Source organism: Leuciscus leuciscus (assembly GCF_965113295.1).
Source record: "Leuciscus leuciscus genome assembly, chromosome: 12".
In the NCBI taxonomy this organism is placed as follows: Eukaryota; Metazoa; Chordata; class Actinopteri; order Cypriniformes; family Leuciscidae; genus Leuciscus; species Leuciscus leuciscus.
The window spans coordinates 3,927,405-3,951,469 of NC_138736.1; the positions used below are offsets into that span (position 1 = coordinate 3,927,405).

General features: G+C 38.1%; 2 protein-coding genes across 3 annotated transcripts; both read left to right on the forward strand.

Moving 5' to 3' along the window:
- Positions 1-6,669: 6,669 nt before the first annotated feature.
- On the forward strand, positions 6,670-17,419 carry rad21b (RAD21 cohesin complex component b). 2 transcript variants are annotated; one of them, XM_082185881.1, is made up of 14 exons: positions 6,670-6,805; positions 8,922-9,109; positions 9,902-10,031; positions 10,111-10,210; positions 10,296-10,402; positions 11,045-11,254; positions 11,334-11,459; positions 11,544-11,675; positions 13,353-13,576; positions 13,790-13,943; positions 14,960-15,105; positions 15,200-15,364; positions 16,157-16,240; positions 16,334-17,419. In XM_082185881.1, exons 2-14 carry the CDS (start codon positions 8,966-8,968, stop codon positions 16,523-16,525), a joined length of 1,914 nt encoding a protein of 637 aa, XP_082042007.1. In that variant the 5' UTR covers positions 6,670-6,805; positions 8,922-8,965; the 3' UTR covers positions 16,526-17,419. The 2 variants fall into 2 exon arrangements, with proteins under 2 accessions (XP_082042007.1, XP_082042008.1); XM_082185882.1 differs by having other exon boundaries at positions 11,547-11,675.
- Positions 17,420-17,442: 23 nt separating this feature from the next.
- Positions 17,443-23,267, forward strand: mterf3 (mitochondrial transcription termination factor 3). The gene is made up of 8 exons (XM_082185929.1): positions 17,443-17,556; positions 18,537-18,893; positions 18,970-19,122; positions 19,194-19,383; positions 21,235-21,382; positions 21,816-21,887; positions 21,971-22,132; positions 22,984-23,267. Exons 2-8 carry the CDS (start codon positions 18,557-18,559, stop codon positions 23,176-23,178), a joined length of 1,257 nt encoding a protein of 418 aa, XP_082042055.1. The 5' UTR covers positions 17,443-17,556; positions 18,537-18,556; the 3' UTR covers positions 23,179-23,267.
- Positions 23,268-24,065: the final 798 nt, after the last annotated feature.

Genomic DNA, 24,065 nt, shown 5'->3' on the forward strand with positions numbered 1-24,065 from the left:
CCTTCACACTTTGATGCATTGAGTGCAGGAGTTTGAAGCTGCAGAAGTCCCTGTAGGGTGGACCGATCTCATTTCCCCTTTGACACCGTCTTAATTGCAATAGCAGTCTACAAATTAATAAACTCCGCCCATGACATCCGTCAAGTCACAATGGCTGCATCCCAAATCCAATACTCTCTACTTATTTTGAAGAAGTACTTACTTTGCGACCGCTATGCTCTAATCTAATGTGTGAATGTGCATTCGCCATGTTGTTGTTATCATGTGACCGACCAACATCAGTTGTGTCGCATCACTACCATTCACAAATCCTCTCCCGTGGCCTCATGGGATAGTAAAGTGTCCATCATATACACTCTTCAGAATCTCACCGGAAGTAGTCGGTCATCCGGGTACTTTTGCCCACTCTTTTATGAGAACTGTGAATTCAGACACACAACTTTTGTCACATACTGTTTTCCGCCTACTATATAGTGGGGAAGTTTGTGATTTGGGAGACAGCCAGTGTTGCAGAGTTCATGAAGACTTTGTGGTAAAATCATACTAACAAGGAAGAAGATACTCAGACTCAGAAGATGTTGGCAGTGGCCCATGAATGCAAATCGATAGTAAGTAAGTAAGGATATGACCTGGATGCTGCCGTCTTTGCTTCCTGGACACTTGGTTTCATTACTTTTTTTGAGCATGAATGCTGTTTGCAAAAATCATATTTTGTCAGAATACACAGCTACTTTTTTGAATGGCAGGCAATTGAAAAACACAATTTACTGCTGAACTGAAGCTAACCAATCAAATGACTCTCTAGTGTGAATGCTAATATAAATTGTACTTGTCAAGTCAACCAGAGTCATGAAAATCCGTCTTTTAAGGTTTTAAAGTTCAGTTTAATCAAAATGAAACAAATCATCGTCGTCTTTGTGGGTCTGAAAGTTAAGCTACTTGTTTGTGTATGCAAATTCAAATGATGTTTACTAAATATTCCCCTGTGTTTGAGTGCAAATTCACTCTTTTGTTAGTACAATATTATTGTATAGTGAGAAAAAAAAAACATGAATCAAGTTAAGATATGGAATATATATTTGCCCTGCTGTCTGAAAGGAAGATGAAAGAGAATAGATGAAACAAACTCATCCTCTGTTCTTGAAAGTGTACATTCCTGACAGACTTTGAGATACTGAAACTTATGCAGCGATGAATGTACGGCCAGTTCCAGTTTGGCAAGAATTCAAACAAGGTGAAACGCTGATGATCTGCAACTATGAGAAAGCCAAAGAATTGCACATTTATCACACTGCTTTCAGTGCGGGTGTTTTTATGATTATTATTATTATTATTACTACAGCATATGTTGACAAAAATGATTAACAATGCACGATTATAATGTTTCTTGAAAAAGAAAAATGTGGATTTTTTTTTTTTATTAACTCACCTACGCATTCAGATTCAGATTTATGCACATAAACATAATTTTATCCATTCCAATGATCTCTTACTAAGTATCACATTACTTAACAGTGCATTAAAACATGCCTAAACATCAAGAATATCGTTTTCACATGTTGTTTTTGTAGTAAATTTGGATATATGTGTAACTTAATACGATAATGTTTGGTTTAATTGACTGCTTCTCTTTTTTCATCAGCCAAAATATTTATTGTCGACTAAAATAGCGTGACATTTTAGTCAGTAAAAGTGACTAACATCAATGTGAAATGGAGACATATTGGACAAACTTAAAGGGTATTTTCATCAAAAGATGAAAAAAAATTAAAAAATAACAATGACAATTAACACTATCATTAAGTGGCAGATGATTTACTCATCATCGTCACCAGATTTTATTGTACCCCCTACCTCCAAAATCCCAGTTTAATCCGAGGATAACCTTTATCTGCAACCTAACAGAAAGCCTTCAGAACACATACAGTAGAAGCCTATAATAATGAAGTCTAATGCTTCTACGTCTGTCAGAGAAGAGCTGAGGTTCATCTCAACGCCGCCACGTTTTATATCACAACAGCTTCAGGCGTGTTCTCTTTGAGACGAACCAGCAATTTTTCTCTTTCTACATCATTTCACGCCAATAGTGAGATCAAGGTTACTAGTAAAAGTTCTCCTTTGCCACGGTAAAGCGGGAGATGACACCGCAGCGTTTTGTAGTGCTCTGAGCGTATACTTAAAGCCGGACACTGAAGGAGAAACAGAATCACTGGCAGAGAGAGAGAGAGAGAGAGAGAGAGAGAGAGAGAGAGAGAGAGAGCTTACAATGATGATAACCAAGACAGGCAAGAGCACTTACTCACTTTCAGCCTTAAATCACATGTTTCGTCCACTCTTTCTAGCGCATACTGGAGCACGTTTATTGCCGTGTTCATGAGAGAAGCAGACGCAATACGAGTCGAATTTTTCAAAAAAAAATCTGTTGATCTGCCTTACAAAACAAGTCTGGGCTGTTTCCCAAAAGCATTGTGAGCCTACGTTGATCGTGGAAACCATTTATTTCTCGAATTGGTTTTCATTAGTTCACAAAAAAACATTGATTCTTTTCTCTGCCTCAATACAATTACAGGGAGGTTTATCATTGAATGATGACTTTAATATGGGTCTGTTCACACAAAGCTATAGTATGACTTCAGAATACTTGTGGTGCACAAGTTTTTTATTGTAGTGGACAACAGCTTTTGGGTTCTTAAAGATCCATTTTTGTGAGTCCATATCTTGTGTATTAACAAGAGGATAGTAACCCAAAACTTGCCTCTTCAAAAACCACACAAAGCAAACCAGTGGAGGAATCACTGTCTCCTAAAGCTAAACGTAGGTGTGTGTGAGACTTTTTAAACTATAAACCATCGCTTCCAGCCAACGTGTGTGTCAACGTGCGTATGACACTTGGCCGGAAGCAATGGTTTATAGTTTAAAATATTAGTCTTTTCCTCACACATACACACCTATTGTTCCGAAGACATTAGCTGAGTCCCAATTTGCATCCAATCCTAAATAGTATTCGAAATTAGAATTAGTGTGTCCCAAATCGTAGAATATTTAAATGAGTACCGGGATAGTCTACTGTTTTCGGTTATAATCCAAAGTGCAGATCTGTGCACACTATAACGAATAAACATGAATAAAAAGTGTTAAAAAACTACAAACATGGCGGATGTGCGACGGTTTAGTAGAGAGATTTAGTTTCATTTGAGTGATTAATATCAGCATGTAACCTGACGAAAAAGTTATTTATTCAATGTTATCCACATTATATTTAATCTGCAACAGCATTGTTAACTTTTCTAAAGGTATGTTTGGGAATTAACTTTTGCATCACTGCAAACTGCAAACACATGAGGAGAGTCCTCTGCATGAAAGACCCACGATCAGCGTGCTACTGCATTTCTCTCTGAAACGGTAGGAAACTAAATTAAATTGAATGTGGAGGATTTTAACTATGACAATATGATTGACAGGACAGTTTAAATGGTGACAGGATGCACGTATACGCGACAGAGCTGTCCGTTAAAGATGCAATCATGACGAAGTACAGTAGGCCTAGTATGTCTCAAAGCTTGCCTACACACTCAAAACATACTTTTTCTTCACAAAAATAGTGCATACGTTTAGGGCGTAGTATAAGCGAATTGGGAGGGATCCACTGGGGTCTCCTATAAATTACCGTCATGTTCACTTTGCGTGGTTTTTGAACTTTGCTTCATTATACTCACAGAGATGGATTATTTTTCATCTCTTGATTTGTGCTCATCATAAGGAAGAAAGTCACAGGAAAGCATGAGGGTGAGTAAATGATGAGAGATTGAATGAATGCTTGAGCTTCAGGTCCCAATTCATTGTACTTGCAGCACCATCTTCTTTAGCCTACTCTTTTCATGGTCCACAGAAGACTGAAAGCCTGTTTTGGAACAACATGAGGGTGAGTATAATTTTCATTTTGGGTGGGTGAACACCTTACCATTTCTGTACTGTGTGGATCACTCAGTCGTGAGTTTCCATCTCTGACATGCCTCGCGATCGCCATTCCTGCGCGTCTACAGCAGATTCCATACTGTTGTTCTCATTTCCCACTGGCTGCCGATTCAGATTGCAAATGCACTCATGGTTACTCAAGAGAGCAAGTGCAGATGTCTCCGCTGCGTTTCTGTGTTTCGTCTGCATCTGCCCGCATCCCTGCGCTAATGAGATTCTTAGAGGCCTGATTAAACACACTGAGCTCGAACCTCAGCTGTGACAGTGACGGGCCTATCCAGCCCCGGTGGAGGACATGACCTGAGAGACCACGGAAACACTGATCAAGAAGGATGGGCAGAGACTTGGTGAAAGAGAGAGAGAGAGAGAGAGAAGTTTCTTTCCCATTGTTGCTCAAGGTCACTTTCCTTTCCGCTCGCTGAAGAACAAGTGTCCCCTTCCCTGAGACTTGATGGATGTCTCATTCTGGACTGACACTGTGGGCACCATGTGAGAATGAATGCATGACAAAGCCTTCCACAGTAAAGCTCACAAGAGAGTTATGATCATTTCCAATTAAAAGTAAGCAATTTGGTTGTCATGGGGGAGTAATGGAAACTCATATTCTCAGACTCGGAAACCCCTCACCCTAAAGGTAATATGCTGGAAATGACTGTCCCTATATCCGTTCCCTAAAGCGCCATGATTTATGCAAAATGCTTTAAGAAGGTGACGCTATTGTCATTAAAAGCAAAGGACAACGTAAGGGCATCACGCATGGCTCATATGCACCAAACAGCAGAACACATTCACCTCAGGTTCATTCTACATGAAGATCAGTGTAGGCTATGTTACTTAAATACATTAAAAAATATATACAATGCATGTACATTTATTTCGATAATTGGTTTTGCTTGGTAATTTTTTCATGTGAGTGCAAGAAAACCATGCATTTTTCATATTTCTTAAGGCTTGCAACATTATCATAATTTTATATATTACAAACAAAGTAATTGCAGGACAATTAACTCCTTTTTAAACTGTTTTTTTATTTATTTATGTGCCCTCATAATCTTTAATCAAAATAACTTCCCCAACATCTCTTCTCTTCTCTGATGATGACGCGTTTACTGGCGCGAGGGGGCGGGGCAACCTGTCACTCACATGATATCCACCAATAGCAAACCACAACCATCCAATCAATTCCCTATGGACAAATTCAAGTCACCCCCCCCTACATTTTTCATTTCCCTCAGATATACATCACAATAAAGGGAAAAAACTATGACAACTTCCATTCATGCCAACTTTAATGACTTGAAGAAAGCATGACAAGATTCTTGATGGTAAGTTTTGTAAGGAGTAAATGTATAAGAATTCCAAATTATCAATATGCATCAAGCTCATCTTTATTCATCCGTCCAGATAGCACATGTGCGTCTCTAAGATGTCTGCTAAAAAGTGCTTAATCCGGAAAACATCTGTTGTGTACAAACTAACATCTGATAAACGTCTTAGAAAAAGCAGTTTTACATACATGCTAAATCATAAACAATTAAAGATATTTTCTAAATGTCTATTTAACATCTGGCCTGAAACATCTTAAGAGAAATATTGAAGATGAGCAAACACAAAAAAATACATCTTTCACGTCTCTGATGCGCGCGTGCTACTGCTATCAGAGACAGTTGTGTGTGTGTGTGTGTGTGTGTGTGTGTGTGTGTGTGTGTGTGTGTGTGTGTGTGTGTGTGTGTGTGTGTGTGTGTGTGTGTGTGTGGCTATGCAGCATCAAACTGCAGTGTTACTTAGGATGGAGTGCGAGCACCATCTGGTGGCTATGAACTGACTTTATATGGACATTAAACCCAATGTTTTACATTAAAAAAAGTTTGAAGGCTCAACTTTCATTTCAACGTGATTTTTCTTATTGTAGTCTATTATAGCATGTTTGTAGTCTATATTATTTTCAGTGCTTATTGTAGATTCCTTTGACTATTCCAGAGTAGGCTATACGTTAGGGCTAGTCATCATCAACCTAAATCGTTTCTGTTGCAACATTGCAGTTTCATTGCAACTGTAGTAAAACTGCAGTGTGATTCTACATAGCCTCACACACACTACTGTCCCTGATAGCACACATCACAGAGACGTCTATTTGATGTCTGCATTTACATCTGCAAGATGTATTGTTTTAGAGTTTGCTCACCTGCAATATGTCTCTAATATATTTCCTGTCAGATGTTAAAAATACATTTTGTGTGTTAAAAAAAAATTCTTTAAGACGTTTGCGATTTAGAATCATAAATAGTTAAATTGCTCTGAATCTGAACCTTAGGCTATGTCACAGTTCCAAGAATACAGATAAAGCAACACAAGTCTTTCCTATGATCATCATCCTCACTGTTCTTATTTACGCCTACGTAAAAATTTTTTTTTTTTTTTTAATTGCAACTTGTTCTTCCAAGTGTTCTTCCTGAGAAAGTTATTTGTGCCTTACTAAATATAGCTAGAGCCCATTGCCAGAGCGTTAGCTAAACCAAAATTACAGAAATAATGGTAATTCGTAGAAAAATACAGAAGTATTAAATCGTCATAATTTGTATTCTCTGTCATTTTCATTGTCAGTTACTATGTGCACGAACTGTGAATGTTATGTCATGCACATTCATGCAGTCTCCCACACTTGTCCTCCATAAGCATCCAGCTCGTTTTATATGAACCTCTCAGCGTCGGCGGGAGGGGGGCGTCGCCATTTTGTTTGTTTTAGGGAAACTGTACTGTGGGAGGAGGGAGAGAAAGGTACCCTAGATACGGTTGCTAAATACGGAAAGCTACCATAGGACCGTTCCGCGTAAGTACTTTCGGCGAAAGCATAACTAAAAATGCATTTAAGTGCATGCATTGGAATCATCACCATTCGTTTTCGTCATGAAACTTGCTAGAAAATCCCATTCTCTCTCCCTAGTAACGTTACACCAGCGACAAATGACAGACGCTGTACAACATCACTTCTTTATCACAAAATATGCTAAAATGACTTATGTGAAGAATGCGTTTGACGCCTTTGCATGAGCAAAATCCGCACATGGCGCGAGCGCAGGCAGATGTTGATCTCGCGACAGCGGACCGTTTGCTTGTTGTTAGCTCTTCTTTTAGCCGCAGCCTTACAAAACACTTGTCCTTCGTGTTACATTATTAACGATCATTAAATTGAACACATTTTATAGACTATTACACAGCTCAGGAATAAAGCCATTTAGGGAATAATAAAAGTGCGTAAATAACAAGAGCGCATCACACAGGCCCCGCCATCACTTGCAGTCACACACCCATCTCTGAAATAAGGGGGTATTTATCTAAACACCCATTATATATAATTACTTTATTTAACTATAAATACAAATTAATACGTGTATTTAGTACAGTTCTTGCATCAAACATTAAAGTGGTACATCTAACATCATTACCATACCATACCATTTCTTAAAATGTAAACTAATGTAAAGGTACACTATAAATGTGAAAATGTGCTAAAATTATGACTGCTATCTTTAATCAAATCTGTTATTCCTAAACATTTCCGATAAACAACCAATAAGGCAAGCAGTATTAAATAACTAAAAAATAATATGTAACTTATAAACAGTGTTGGGGGTAGTAACTCATTACAAGTAACGTTAATTACGTGATCAGATTGCTTTTTTCAAGTAACTATAAAAGTATTTCATTTCTTTTAAATTTACAACAAAATATTAGTTACTTTTTCAAATTTGTTTTCCCATTTATTGACTGACAGCTCTCCTGTCTGAATGTTGAGAGAAATTGGGTGTAAGTGTTGTAAACATGATGGTTATTGATTGTAATAGTAGACTAAATGCATTTACTCATCTCACTTGCACAAAAAGTTTCAGCATTCCTCAAAATGAATAGAAACAGTTAAATGCAAGAATATTATGCAATTGCAAACATGCAATAATTATGTTAAATAATATATTTTTTGTAGGCTATGTATTTTTAATCTCACTGTCTTTGCTGCTGACCTTCATTTGAAAAACAAACAAACAAGCAAGCCCAGCCCAGGTTAGAAAAAGTAATGCAAAAGTAACGTAATGCATTACTTCTCATAAAAACTATAAGTAATGGAATGAGTTACTTTTTTAGGGGGTAACGCAATATTGTAATGCATTAGCTTTAAAAGTAACTTTCCCCAACACTGCTACTCTCACTATAACTAGCGATGTCCATCCAATTTACCAATGAGTCAAATCTTTTGATTGAATTGGAACACACATACTGTGTGAAAGCGAGTTGGATTGAATAAATAGCATTTTATTTAAATGTGCAAGTAAGAACATGCTTTATGACTAAAAACGTAGTAATGTAAATGTAAACTGCAGAGGATTCTAGATGATTTTATTTAAAAGTCATCTAGACTCTTTAAGAGCAAGCAAACGAACATGGATTCATGAAATTACAATTAACAGAATCTTAATTGAATGAAACAAACGGTGTAACGGAAATTAATCTGAATATCACTAATAACAGTTTCCTCAGCTGTCTACCATTGTTTGGTCAGACTGACAGTCCGGCACAACCTCAAACAAACAGCAACGTTTTGATACCACTAGCATTTACAGCATTCAAGGGCATAAAACTGCATATGGCTTGGTTAAAGTTATCTCTGCATACACTGTCAGAAAAAAAAAAGGAAGCCGAAAGCTGTCACTGGGGCGGTACCCTATCAAAAGGTTCATATTGGCACCAAAAGTGAACATTTTAGTGTCCAAATGGTGCATAGTACCTTTTTAAATGGTAGTGTCCCAGTGACAGTTTTTGTGTCTGAGTGCTGGGAGCCTGGGACTGAGGAAAGTCTTAACATCAAAAATGACACATCACCTTTAAGAGCAATCAAATCAATAATTGTGATGTATTGTTATACCTAACACCAGTGCCATTTTATTCTGCAGGTTCAGCGTCCCCCTCCACCTCAGTGTGAGAAGGTGCAGGGACGATGTTCTACGCCCACTTTGTCCTCAGCAAGCGTGGGCCGCTGGCCAAAATCTGGCTGGCGGCCCACTGGGATAAGAAGCTGACCAAAGCACATGTGTTTGAGTGCAATCTGGAGAGCAGCGTAGAGAGCATCATCTCTCCAAAGGTCAATGGATTCTCTTGAAATCACGCTGTTTAGGCTTTTTGTGGATTCCTTTTTTGTTCTGTATTGTTTTTCAATGCTTAAAATGTATTTCAGACCTTTTTAGAGGAATAGTGCTGTTCACAATATATTATATAAATATATAACACAATATAACTGAAAGTTTGTAGTCCCAACCACGTTTGAGATTTTGACTTTGCACAAATTTTCGTTCAGAATTTTGCAGATTCTGAAAGTTCTGTTTATATGAACCCTAAACGCATACATGTAATCCATATTAATTTACATGTGCATTATTATTACGTGTATTCAGGACTAAACTTCAGTGCATTCGTAGTGCCCAGTCAGCACATTCAGCACCGCGATAATGTCACTGGAACTACTATGAGTGTAAATGACATTTTTGCATTTATAATGCATATTATATTATATATATTATATTTGCATTTACTAAATAATGTTTTCCTGTTGATTGGATTATTTCAGGTCAACACCAACCCCTTTTAATTCGATCAAAATTTCATGTGGATCGAGCTCATTCGGAGTGTTTTCATGATGACAATTGAGTCATCAATCCAATTATAAACAGATTATTTGGGTGCATGTACACGTTGCTTCTGATATCTATGCTTAGAACAAACCGTGAGATCTCTTTTAGTAATGATCACAGACCTTTACTCATAAATCAAAAACCGCTATTCAAAAATCACATTAGAAATTCCCTCTGGGATGCTTGCAAATTGACATTGTGACTGAGCAGCTCCATTTACTTCTAATATGTGCTTCATTTGATAGGTAAAAATGGCTCTCCGTACATCTGGACATTTACTCCTAGGCGTGGTGAGGATCTACCACAGAAAAGCCAAGTACCTGCTGGCAGACTGCAATGAGGCTTTTATTAAGATTAAAATGGCTTTTCGCCCAGGTAAGTTGTGGCTGGACTACATAAGAGTTTGATCCTGTTACACAGCAAGAGATAATATTTAGTGTATTGTTTGACACAGGTGTGGTCGACCTGCCTGAGGAGAACCGTGAAGCTGCCTACAACGCCATCACGTTACCTGAGGAGTTTCACGACTTCGATCAGCCTCTTCCCGACCTGGAGTATGTGCAACTTTAACTTATCATAGATATCATATAATTGTGGTATGCTGTCAGTGTTGACCCTTCCCTGTGTTGTGGATTGCAGCGACATTGACGTTGCTCAACAGTTCACCCTGAATCAGTCCCGTGTGGAGGAGATCACCATGCGAGAAGAAGTGGGGAACCTCAGTCTACTGCAAGAGACTGATTTTGGTATGGCATAAAAAGCATCATCTTTACTCATGGCATGCTTTATGTGGATCAAAGCTGTTTGTATTATACATGTTAAACTTTCTTCAGTGTGTAATGTTGTTGTTTGAGCATGAAAAAGCTCTGCATAGTTACAAAACACAAAGTCCCTCCAGCGGGAGTTATTCTCTATATCAGTGTCACTGTTTCTGAACTCTCTGAAACGCCTCCATTGTAGTCTTGAGTTTTCTTCCGGGAACGAACACGTCACAATATTCCTCATTTAAATAATTCATATGCAGAATAAAGGGGCGGGGCCTTGTTGAGTTAGTTAGTAGTTTGTTGAAACTGGCGGTTATGGTAAGGGGCGGGACATTTCCCAAACACGCTCGAAACGCTTGACCAATCACAACACACTGGTCCAGCCGACCAATCAGAGCACATTGTGCTTTTCAGAAGGAGGGGCTTCATAGAGACAGGAACTAAACAGAGCGTTACTGACAGACTGGGAAGAGAAGAGCTTCAATAATGTCAAATATGTAAAAAATAAGAACATTCAAGCATGAAAACCCATTCTAGTAGGTCCTCTTTAAGCTGATTATTCACACACATTGCACTTCTTCTCATACAGAAGATAATTAATAGCCAACATATTTTCCTCGACAGCTGATTTTGGGATGGATGACCGAGAGATGATGCGAGAGGAAGGTGCGTTTGAAGTGGACATCATCCATGGGGCGTCTGTGTCTAACCTGCTGCTGGAGTCAGAGTCAAGTAGCGTACAGATGGCTGACAAGTCCAATCACCTAGAGTACGACCAATACAAGGATGACTTTGGAGACAACCCTATGGAGAGCACAGAGGGAGGCATGCTGGGTAAGAGAGGCATCCATAAGCACAAAGCAGCATTTAAAAGCATCCGTTGAGACTGAGCTGGCTGCTCGCTGTATTACAGTGGACAAGCTGCTCAGTAATGAAGATGGAGGTGGTATTTTTGATGACCCTCCTGCCATCGCTGAGGGTGTGATGATGCCCCAAGACCACGGTGGAGATGATGAGGATGATTTCGACAACCTTTCACGTAAAAAGCATACAATATAATGATATGTTAACGTCTATATCACATATTCGCGTAATAATAGAAGTGCTGTATTTTGTCCAATAGCAGCAGGAGGTCCAGACAGTCCTGATTCTGGTCCTGTTGAGCAGCTGCCCACCATGACAGACCAGACTGAACAGACCACCCTAGTCCATAATGAGGAGGAGGCTTTTGCTTTGGAGCCCATTGACATCACAGGTCAGCCAGAATAAATAAACGGTAACAGTGCAGTAATACAGGTCTTAAAGGGATAGTTCACCCAAAAATGAAAATCCTCTCATCATTTACTCACCCTCAAGATGTTCCAAAATTGTATACATTTCTTTGTTCTACTGAGCACAAAGGAAGATATTTTGAAGAATATGGGTAACCAAACAGTTGATGCGCCCCATTGACTTCCATAGTATGGAAAAAAATACTATGGTAGTCAATGGGGCCTGAGATCTGCTTGGTTACAAACATTTTAATTTCTGGGTGAACTATCCCTTTAATAATAAGGTTGTGCAGTTAACAACACAACTGATCATATAGTTTCTGCTGATTTAAATGTCACTAATGTAAAGTTATCTAGCTGGCTGACATCTGCGTTTTGTCAAAAAATTATTTAAAAAAAATTTATTGTGTAGGATATTATTTAATATTATCAATAATGATATTGTTTATTCATTATTATTCAGTTATATTTAAAATGATAAACAAGTCACCACATGACATTGTTTTCTAACAAATTGCAAGTTGATGAATTTTTAGCTGTTACATAATTATATTGTTATTATATTATTTTATATTATTATATCTGTTGTATAATTTCCATCTATTATTGCAAATTAACCGTATAAATAATTTATTGTAATTTTTCTTAAATAAAATTTCATTTCTGACGCATAACAATTTGTTGATATAAATAATATGCATGTATGTAATATTATTTATTAGAATAGGGTTGAATGTTGAATTAAAGACGAGGTGTCCATTGTCAGGTATTAATGGACGACGGTGAGGCGTGAACCGTCCAACGCACAGCAGAGGTCCATTAATACCTGACAATGGACACCTCGAAGGGCATTAACCCGCTTATATCATGGTCACATGCCAAATAACACATTTTTAAAACATTAGTTTATATTTTAATTAGTTTTACAATCGAAATCTAAAGTTTTTACAAACAATAAACTTTCGATCGCGATCTTAACACTTTCGGGGTTTTTTTTACCTATAATTAAAACACATTAATACACAAGCCAGCGCATTTATTTATTAATTTCGAACGGTAAACAGTCAGTTTCACCAGAACTCCTTTACTAGGTGTCCTCTATCACTTTTTAATGGACACCCTGCAGCCAATCAGAATCGAGTATTCACCCAGACCATGGTATCATCTGTCATAATTTACTCACTCTCATGTTGTTCCAAAACTGCTCCAAACTTTCTTTCTTCTGTAGAAAATAAAAGAAGATATTTTGAATGATTTTTTGAATGATATTTTGAATGATATTTTGAAGATATTTTGATATAATGAAGTAACCAAAAATTTTATTTTTCAATTCAATGGGAACCCAAACTGTTTTGTTACCAGCGTATCTCCTTTTAAGTCCAACTGAAGAAAATATTTATATTCATACAGGTTTGAAACGGCATGAGGGTGAGTAAATGATGACAGAATTGTAATTTTTGGGACTATCCCTCTAAGATAAACCAACACAAATGATTTATACGGTTTTTAATGTACAATAATCTATGGTGAGCAAGTAAAAAAAAAAAAAAAAAAAAAAATTTTGTTGAGCCCTGAAATACTGCATTAGTTACTTAACAGCATTTTGTGCCAATTCACCTGAAGTTCCCTTTCATCATACCAAACTCATCATACATTAATAGTGAAAGAAACCAAAGCGAAGAGAAAGAGGAAGCTGATTGTGGACAGTGTGAAGGAGCTGGACAGTAAGACCATCCGTGCCCAGCTGAGCGATTACTCCGACATTGTCACCACTCTGGATCTGGCTCCCCCCACCAAGAAGCTGATGATGTGGAAGGAGACAGGAGGAGTGGAGAAGCTGTTCTCTCTGCCAGCTCAGCCTCTCTGGAACAGCAGACTGCTCAAGGTCAGGACAGATCCCGGGAACAAGCTGTGAGACATTAATACAGGCTTTAGTGCAACAAAATACATAAGTAGCCTTGGATATGTCTGTTTTTGGCACTCTTTTGCTCATAATAATACACAGAAATCTATTAAAACAACTTATTTGGACAGTTTTTTGTAGTCTTGCCATTAAAGTGCAGTGAATTGCTGAGCCCAGCTGTACTCGTCTGTGTAGATGTTCACACGCTGCCTGACCCCTCTGGTGCCCGATGAACTGAGGAAGAGGAGGAAGGGTGGAGAAGCAGACAGCTTGGATGAGTTCCTCAAAGACCTGGAGAACCCTGAGGTTCCTCGGGAAGAAGCCCTGTCTCAGCAAAGAGACATCATTGGTAAGATAGGCTGACTTGTGCCACTCTGGATCAAAAGTGTGACAGGAACTAAACAGAGCGTTAATGACAAATTGGGCTGCACAATTTAGCACAATTTATCGTTAAAAATTGTGAAAGCTGCACAATTTATCGTTAAAAGATCACGATCTCGATTCAAACACACACGCTATCTTATTCCTTAATGACTGTGGGTCTGCTAGATGTCTATTTGACGAGTACGATCACAGAGAACATTCAGATCTGAGTTCTGACTCAGAGAGAGCAGTTGTCATGCTGAAACGCATATTTCTGTCCTACAATAATTCATATGATCATAGAAGTACTGGGATAAAAGTTTATAGTTTGGATATAAACACTGATGTCTACAGTAGTGATCAAAATAGAGTAAATCTCCTTTTGAAAGAAACCCGACGCTTCAAATAAAGATCAATTACGTTGTTACACCAGTAGGTGGCGACAAGTGACTGTTAAAAATATATTTGTTATTCATTCAAGAGATTCGTTCAAAATTGCTGATTCAGTCTTTATGGTCATTGAATCCTTCATTCAGACTGATTTTTATAAATAATAATAATAAATTCAAATTAATTAAATATTTTAAAATAGACTGCAGCAATTAACATTTTGTAACACCTCTAGAGAAGATATTTTGAATGAAGTAACCCAAAAAAATTTTTTGCGATTCAATGGGAACCCATTTGTCATGTTATTTTGTTTAGTTGTTTTATTTAGAATCTAGGGAGAATCATAATCTCTACTTTAAACACATTTTTTTTAAACTAACTGAAGACTAGCTGAAAATTCAGCTTTGCATCACATTAAAAAATATATTAAAATAAAAACAGTTATTTTAAATTGTAATAATATTTCACTGATTTTACTGTATATTTGATCAAATAAATGCAGCCTTGATGAGCTTTTTCAGAAACATTTGGAAAAAAATGTTACCCACCCGAAACTTTTGAACTGTAGTTTTCTTCTTTTTTTGATTAATGCCCGTTTTTGGCCTTTTGCAGACCAGACCATCCTGGAGGAGCCCAGTGTTCTGCAGGCTTCAGCCATGGAGGGCAGTCGCACAACCCTTGATGAATCAGTCATGCCTCCTCCATCCGGACACCGCGGACAGAAGCGCAAAGCTCAGGACGCAGAGCCTGCCTTACCTGTGAGATCTCCAATCGCAGGGTGTTCAGTGAGGCTAATATATAACCCACTGTATATGGGTTTCTAATTCTGTGCTCTCACCTATTTTCCCAAAGATGCTTGAGGATGATCGCTCCTCCATCGTTTCCACGCAACACGTGAACATGCAGCAGGTGGACCTTCCTCCTGAGGAACCAACCAGCATCTCACAGCTCATGCCTGAGTTCGACCTGATAGGAGAGAAGAGCAAAGACAAGAAGGATGATGATGAGGAGGATGAGGTGAGGAGGCTTTAATAGCCACAAATCATGGAGTTAAATGAGAAAACCTGTTATTATTCAAGACTAATGCTTACTTTTTTAAATAAGAAAACCTGTTTAGTACAGCCAAACAATCTGCAGTCGCTTTTAAGTTTTCAGATTTAAGCATTGTAATAGTAGAATTTTTTTTATTTTAAAAAGCAAATTTTTTGTAGAATTTATAATTTTGCTACTCCTATATATTTTTTTTATTTCTTTTCGATTTTAGTTTTGATCAGTTATTTAAAAAATATGTATGTGGGCACACTGGTTGTAAAGCTATTTGCCATTCACTGTTCACTTTTGCATTAGAACATTTATTTTGCACCTGATTCCTATCAGATCCCTACACTCAGTTTTCTTCCGGGAACGAACACGTCCCAATATTCCTCATTTAAATAATTCATACGCAGAATAAAGGGGCGGGGCCTGGTTGAGTTAGTTAGTAGTGTGTTAAACTGGTGGTTATGGTAAGGGGCGGGACATTTCCCAAACACGCTCAAAGCGCTCGACCAATCACAACACACTGATCCAGCCGACCAATCAGAGCACAATGTGCTTTTCAGAAGGAGGGGCTTAATAGAGACAGGAACTAATCAGAGCGTTACTGACAGACTGGGAAGAGAGGAGCTGCAATAATTCAGAATATGGGAAAAATATGTTTTTTGAACATTCAAGAATGAAAACCCAAAAGAGTACTGCCCAAAAACAAAATGAAATGTTTATAAAAGGGCACAATAGGTTCCATTTAAATCAGATTTTTTTGTTTATAAGGAGGAGGAAGGTCAGAGCGGAGACCAGGATCAGGAAGAGAGGAGGTGGAACAAGAGAACACAGCAGATGCTGCACGGTTTACAGGTTTGGCAGAATTTAAACATGCAATACCTATCTTGATAATGCAATAAGATACCCTTTTTTATTCCTCTGACCGCTTCCTCTTGCTTCCTACAGAGAGTCATTGCTAAGACCGGAGCAGAGTCGATCAGCTTGCTGGAACTGTGCAGAAGCAACAACAAGAAACAAGCAGCTGCGAAGTTCTACAGTTTTCTGGTGCTAAAGAAACAGCAGGCGGTGGAGCTCAGGCAGGACGAACCCTACAGCGACATCATCGCCACCCCGGGTCCCAGGTTTCACATCATATAGACTCTTACAGGTCAACACTGGCAGATTGTATTCTTTTTAATGGTTTTGTTTGTATATGATGTGTTACGTATATCTGTGCATGTGCATTTTAATGCATACTACACGTGCTCTCTGTCTCACATGGGGGAAAAAAAGACTTTTATTATGTCGAAAAAGTACTTCTTATAGCAATTTGAAGTTGGTTGTCTTTAATCATGTTTTTCAGATGCTTCTATTATTATTTAATGTCGTTTTGCATGCTTTGAATTACATGTTGACATGCAACATACTTGTTTACTTTCATGAAAGTGTTTTCTTTGTCGTTTAAACTTAAAAGAGTAACATTTTAGCTGCTCCAAAGATATCAAATTAAAAGTTCATACTTTGTATGTTTAAAAAAAGTATAATGAATCGACCTAACGAGTGTATTGTGTTTAGTTTTTCACAATAGTAACAATACTATTTCTCTCAAGTCTCCCTGAGCTTCAGTGTTGTGAACATTCACCCAAAAGCAGCGTTAGTTTCGCTTGTCAGCCAGAAAATTAAAGCAAATGTTATATATTGTGATATACATTGGTTACAAAAAAATAATGTTGTGCCATTTGTTGTAAAGATCATTTTTGTAATTGTGCAAGCACTTTTTTAAACAGTCTCACAGACTTTGGTTTTATCGATGTTACCTATATGGCAACGCTCTGTTTTGTAAGTTACAGTAATTAAACACTATCTGTTACAGTGCAGTACAGTCCTTTATTTAAATGTCTCTGAAACTGCTTGTTTTATTCATATGGGTATGAAAAAAAATCATAATATAACAAGTTATATTATTAAAATCTTACACATCACATTGTTTGCCTGTAGCCTTGACTTGGTACAACTGTGTTAGGTAATTTGTTTAATAAACAGTAAAATCCATTTGTCGCCTGACTGAATTGATTTTTCTAAGAATCATCCGTGCGCTAGATGGCGCTGTGACTCACCAGCGATGAGCAAACACTGGAGACAACACGTGAACTCGCCGCAGTGAAGAGCTGTGCTACTACTGAAAACAGGTAATGTTTATTTTTATAAGACGTAAGTTCATTTCTATGATATACAGTCTGCGCTATAATAATATAAACTGCATGTGTCCCCCGTTTCACCTTCTCTGGATAACTTTATCATGTTGATGTGGTAACGTTAGTGACATTGGACTTAGGTGTCAATCCCATACACTGATATAAAGTCGCAGTTGCCTCGTAAACTAATGCCTACTAATGCATGCATTATGTAATCAAATATTATGTATTTTCACAATATCCTTCTGAGACCCAGGCGTAGACTTTTTTTCAATTTTTTTATATTATAAATATAAATATGAATATTTTAGCGAATTTCTCTGAGACCATGTCACAGTTTTAAAGGGATAGTTCTAAAAAAATTCAGACTGAATTATCAAACTTAGCACTTTTATGGAAATATGATAATCAAATTGTTTGTCATAAATCAATATCTCGGGAAAAAGTCATGGGGTTTCCAATCAAAATATGACTTTCTATTACAAAACAGGGCATTGATTTCATACATGTCCACTGTAGAACCAGGGATTTTGGGAAGACACAACACACTGAAAGAAATTATATATCAATATTCCTATGAAATATGAGATATTCTTATTGTTATTACTTCCATTATTACACTTCTTTTTTTCATTATGTGTTGTTGCCCCAAGTATACATTCATATGCAAACATTTAGGGCCATTTTACACACACATTGCATTAAGTAAATTAGAATATCAAATCATTCTGTTATACTGAATCTTTTATAACATAGTTGAGAATCATCTTTAGACAAAGTTTGGTTAAAAATTTTATGAAACCTAAAAATCGATTGGTAAATGTTTTTTGCCTATACATGTCTTATGTCATTTTATTTTTCTCTAATTATTTCTTATGATCCAAACAATGTAATGACATAATTAAAAAATCACAAAAAAAAAACAGGTTCTCAGGAGAATCTATAATCATGTAACACAATCTTATTCCACCCAGGAAAACGCTTGTGAGTCGTCATGCATCTTTGTCGGCGATGTGTGAGTGTGTTGCTCTCCAGACCGTTATTATCTGCAGCTCTCCAGCCATCAACACACACACTGCATCAGCGCTCGCATCATATCCTGCTACAGCACAGCCGCGTACAGCCAGCCGTCCACAGTCTCACACAGAGGCACAGTAGAGAGACATGGACACCGTGTGGAAGACGAAACTTAACCGACCACCAAGCCGCTTCACCAGATGTGTGTAATAATAAGACTGATCTTGCTGAAAGAGAGGTTGAAAAACATATTGTGCCATTTGAAAATATGAACGTGCATCAAATATCAAACCAAGAGGCTCTTTCGGATATAGGTATGTATATATAGCTATACTTGCATGTGAATCCCTGATGCTTAAATTGTAATGGTAATAATCTTGTTTGCTATAGGCTTGGATGCAGTTGTGCGTCCTTCTCCTCTTCAGGAAATCAGTGAGGAAGAAGCAGTCCAGATCCAAGTGCCTTCTGCCCTTCCACCGGATTCGTTCACACTCAAACCTTATGTGGATACATCAGAAACTCTCAGCAAACTTGTTCAGCTTGGTATGTCTCATATCTATAGTTAGTTATGTTGGATTCTTTTGGATTTGTCTAATCTTTTGCTCAATTTCCAGGTGTCAACCTGTGGGAACTAGAGAAGAGACCCAATGTGGGCTCCATGCTGGTTAGGCTTGACTTCCATGCTGATGTTGCACCCAAACTACTCTTCCTCAAAGATCTGGGAGTTGAGGAGTCTAAACTGGGCACACTGCTCACCAAGAACCCCTTCATCCTCACAGAAAGCCTGGACAACCTTGAAGCCAGGTTAGAAAGAGCATTTAATGATGCTTGTTTACATGTTCATCTTTCTTTAGTGAGTAATGTTGCTGTTTGAGCATGAAAGAGCTCTGTAAAGTTACAAAGTACAAAGTCCCTCCAGCGGGAGTTATTCTCTATATCAGTGTCAGTGTTTCTGAACTCCCTGAAACGCCTCCATTGTAGTCTTGAGTTTTCTTCCGGGAACGAACACGTCACAGTATTCCTTATTTAAATAATTAATACGCAGAATAAAGGGGCGGGGCCTGGTTGAGTTAGTTAGTAGTGTGTTAAAACTGGTGGTTATGGTAAGGGGCGGGACATTTCCCAAACATGCTCAAAGCGCTTGACCAATCACAACACACTGCTCATCCGACCAATCAGAGCACAGTGTGCTTTTCAGAAGGAGGGGCTTCATAGAGACAGGAAGTAAAAACATAGTTCCAATAAACATTCACAAACAACAACACAAAGTTTTGTGATTGGAACAACCGCTCTCGACATTAGGTTAGTACCATAGTCTCTTGTTTGCATGACATGTGGACTTAATAAATCCTTATTTTGAGCCAAATAAGTAAGCTGACATTCAGTACAATCTATATATTTTATTTAGAATACATACAAATGTCATTTATGTCTTTTAGTTTGTCAAGAGATTTAAAGCACCGTTTTTGAAGACTGCGCATGTGCGAACGTGCGCTAGTACGTGAGAACGAGCCTTTGATTGAATCTGGAAATAAAGAAAAATAACCGAGAAAAATTTGAATTAGTCCAGATGCCATGTCCGTAATTTATAGCATTAATTAGATCTCAAACGGATTAATTAAAAGTTATTACTCCACCACTTGCGTGACATCATTAACCAACATGGTCGAATTTGCGACAATACGGTTTCGGGAAAGAATTGTGACTAGCTATTTGATTTCTTCAACGATTCATCATACTTAAGTTACGTAGTTAAGCAGCGAGTTACGTCGTTGTACGGGAAGCACACCCCAGAGCGTTACTGGCAGACTGGGAAGAGAGGAGCTGCAACAATGGAGAATATGTGGAAAAATAAGGTGTTTATTTCAACATTCAAGCAAGCTCTACCTATTCTAGTAGAGCCCAAAAATAAAAACAAGACTTTGTAAAAGGGCTTAATAGGTTCTCTTAAAAAAAAACTGTAAATGAACTGTAAATGAACTGTAAATTGCAGCATTTAGCAATCTGACTTGGGCATTGAAACCTTAGACTGTAAAAAAATATGGACGTAGTGTCCGTGATGTCACCTGTAGGTTTCTGAAGACCGTTTTTGAAGCCTAAAGTGGGCGTGGCCGACCGTCGCCATCTTGGCAGCGCGTCACTCCCGAATTTATTTATTTTTACAGTCAGACAATGAGCTGAGGTAACGTGACGGCTAACAGACAGCAGACAAACGGCTAAAGATGACTAATGACCACAGCCGTGGGAATCCACCTGTCTCTCAAAAGTGGACACGCCCTTAATTATGCAGAACTTTAAGGCTTAATATAATGTAAACGGATGAGTTATAAAAAAATTCACCCCCCTCACAGTCGTCATGAAGGGCAAAATAAGCTATATAGACCAAAGCGACTTTTTGCTCCAGGCTGTAAACATGTTTTTTTCAGCTGTAAAGTTGGGAATTTTAACATGGAGGAGATGCAGATTTGACTCACTTTTGCAGCTGGTCTCTAGTGGCCAGTGGATGAATTGCCGTTTAATTCACTTCCGTGTTGGTTTCAAGAGAGAGACAGGGAGGTTGCCGCTTGATTGAAACACTTGACGTGGATGTCTGCTTTATTTGTTGATCATTTTCTTCTAAAGGTTACTTTCTTGCTTTGGTCTGTTCCTTTTAAGGGTGTCCTATTTAAAAGCAAAGAAGTTCAGTCAACAGTCTGTGGCTGTCATGGTGAGCAAAGCTCCATATCTGCTTAACTTCAGCATCGAGAGGCTCGACAACCGCCTTGGGTTTTTTCAGAAGCAGTTGGGACTCAGTGCTGAGAAGGTGAAGTTGAATTGTATATATTTTGTTTGTAAACCCCCCCCCCAAAAAAAACAATCTCGCTCTTAAGATCCATTCATACCACTGCATTCATACCACTGCATTCATACCACTGCATTCATACCACTGCATTCATACCACTGCATTCATACCACTCAATAATGGTCAATCAGCTTTCCTGGAGCTCAAACAGTGGAGCGTTGGCGCTTGCAACGCCAAGGTCATGGGTTCGATTCCCCGGGAAAGCAAGAACTGATAAGAATGTAAATGTGTATCTTGAAATGCAATGTAAGTCGCTTTGGATAAAAGTGTCTGCCAAATGCATAAATGTCAATGTCAATGTAATGAAGTGGATGAATTTACCTGATCTTCATACTGACCTTTAGCGTTTACAAGAAGGGCTAGTGTTGAGTGTTGTCATGATTTATGCTTTCAGACCCGAAATGTTGTGACTCGTCTACCGAAACTACTGTGTGGAAGTCTAGAGCCAATTAAGGAGAATCTAAAGGTCTGACACTTTGTTGGTCTTGCTTAATTTTTTGTTTTTAATTGTAATATTGTGACAGATATTCATTTATTTCTCTCATCAAGGTTTGTGAACTGGAGTTTGGATTTCGTGGGAATGAAATCCAACACATTGTCACAGCTGTTCCCAAAGTTCTAATCGCTAATAAAAGAAAACTCACCCAAATATTTGACTTCGTTCACAACACCATGGATGTTCCACACTCACTTATTGCAAAGTTCCCACAGGTACATATTATTTGCACCTTTCATATAAAAATTATAAACAAATGTAGAGCTGTGATTGCTAGATAGGAGGATAATATTGTATCTGAGGCATTTTGCGTGGTATTTCTATTGCATGGCTTTGTACTGAAATCCGATATTGTGCCAGTTTTATATAAATTGCTAGCCTGGAAATCCAGACCTAAATCTGAAAGATTAATGGTCTGGCGTCGACTAATGTAAATCGGCCAGCTCAAGGGGCGACACCAAGCATGCATTTGAAAATATCACTGCAAGCAATTGGATAACACTACGACCAATCACAACAAGCCCCATACGCTTAGCTACCAGCGGCGCTAACTGGTAGATTAGACTCTTGCCGTATCCGGTCGTCAAAACAGCAAAAACGTCCTTCTTGCAAAGGAACGATTCGAGCGGCGTCTTCTGTTCCTGTTTTAGATAAAAAGCCAAGTCTAACTCGCTCATTGTAGCGGCCAAAGCCGTTTCAAACAACTGGTGTTCATCCATAGCCATCTTGCAATGTTTACTAATGACTTGGACGTCACAGCGCTGTCGTCATCTCGCCTCTGGCCCGCCTATATCAGATAACCCGATGTGATTGGTGCAGCTCGGATACAAGGGCATATTTAATGAGCATCATTACTCGACACCAGAGTAACTCGCTGAGCAAATTCAACTTGTGCTCTCGCGAGAACTCTGGATTACCAGGGTAATAAATTGCTTTTTCAAAGAAGATAAATAGTGTCTGTTCTGCTGTGTTAAAGGGTAAATAATGTATTTGTGTCTTGCAGTGTCAGAGTTTACTTTAACGTGCACATTTGTTAATTATTTTATTTATTTTTTACTTCTCAAAGGTTCTTAATGCCAAATTCCTTCGCATCAAAGAGCGGCATTTGTTTCTAGAGTACTTAGGCCGGGCCCAGTACCAACCATCTCAACCCAACTACATCTCTTTGGATCGCTTGGTGTTCCGGCCTGATGACATTTTCTGCTCAGAAGTAGCATTAGCCACCCTTGAAGACTTTGAAAGATTTCAGAAAACATTGTAGATGTACAGAATAAATTATGCAATTTTTTTTTGTTGGGTTGTATGAACATAGTCTTATAAATAAACATTTAACGTCGACATGAAATATAAGTTGTGGTAGTCTTTTCTTCCCTGTTGTGTGACCTATATCCGAGTGAAACGGCAAACAAGAACAAATGTAGGGCGGGGCTTGATTTTGTCCTTAGGGAATTGATTGGATGGTTGTGGTTTGCTATTGGTGGATCTCATGTAAGTGACAGGTTGCCCCGCCCTCGCACCAGTAAACACTTCATAAGAGGAGAGATGTCGCTGTAAGCGGGAGGGGAAGTTATTTTAATTAAAGATTATGAAGCACATGCATAAAAATAAATAAATAATGATATGCATGTGTAAATCATTAATAATAAATACTGTTATATTCCATAAAATAAAAATAAGAATTATCCGTTTTGATTTCATGGTGACTTTAAAAGTTGAGCTGCCCTTGTGCACATCTGGAAATTGTAGATATTATATGATATATTCCAGTTTAATAAGAGGTTCATGATTGGCCTTGGTGCACTTAAATAAGTTCAGGTTGAGTGGTTGCACTTTATTTTACACTTACACTTATGTGTACACTTACACAAGAATGTAAGGTAACTACATGGGTTAATTTTAGTTTTAGGGGACGGTTCAGGGTTAGTACCTAGCTATTAGCTAGTTACTCAGCTATTGTAACAAAATTATGGACATGCAGAACACTACAATAAAGTGCTTCTTTATAAATGACTAGAGCTAAAACTACATATACTTATGCTGAACACAAAATAAGTGATTTTGAAGAATATGGGTAACCAAACAGTTTACTGACTACTTTGGTATGGGGAAAGAATAGTATGGAAGTCAATGGGGCTCATCATCTGATTG

Excerpts from the sequence above, each read along its gene's own strand:
- mterf3 (XM_082185929.1), top strand. The coding sequence starts at position 18,557 with ATGCATCTTTGTCGGCGATGTGTGAGTGTGTTGCTCTCCAGACCGTTA. Across the intron at positions 18,894-18,969 it reads AGAGGCTCTTTCGGATATAG|GCTTGGATGCAGTTGTGCGT; the intron begins GTATGTATATAT and ends TGTTTGCTATAG. Across the intron at positions 21,888-21,970 it reads CAATTAAGGAGAATCTAAAG|GTTTGTGAACTGGAGTTTGG; the intron begins GTCTGACACTTT and ends TCTCTCATCAAG.
- rad21b (XM_082185881.1), top strand. The coding sequence starts at position 8,966 with ATGTTCTACGCCCACTTTGTCCTCAGCAAGCGTGGGCCGCTGGCCAAA. Across the intron at positions 9,110-9,901 it reads AGAGCATCATCTCTCCAAAG|GTAAAAATGGCTCTCCGTAC; the intron begins GTCAATGGATTC and ends TTCATTTGATAG. Across the intron at positions 16,241-16,333 it reads AGATGCTGCACGGTTTACAG|AGAGTCATTGCTAAGACCGG; the intron begins GTTTGGCAGAAT and ends TGCTTCCTACAG.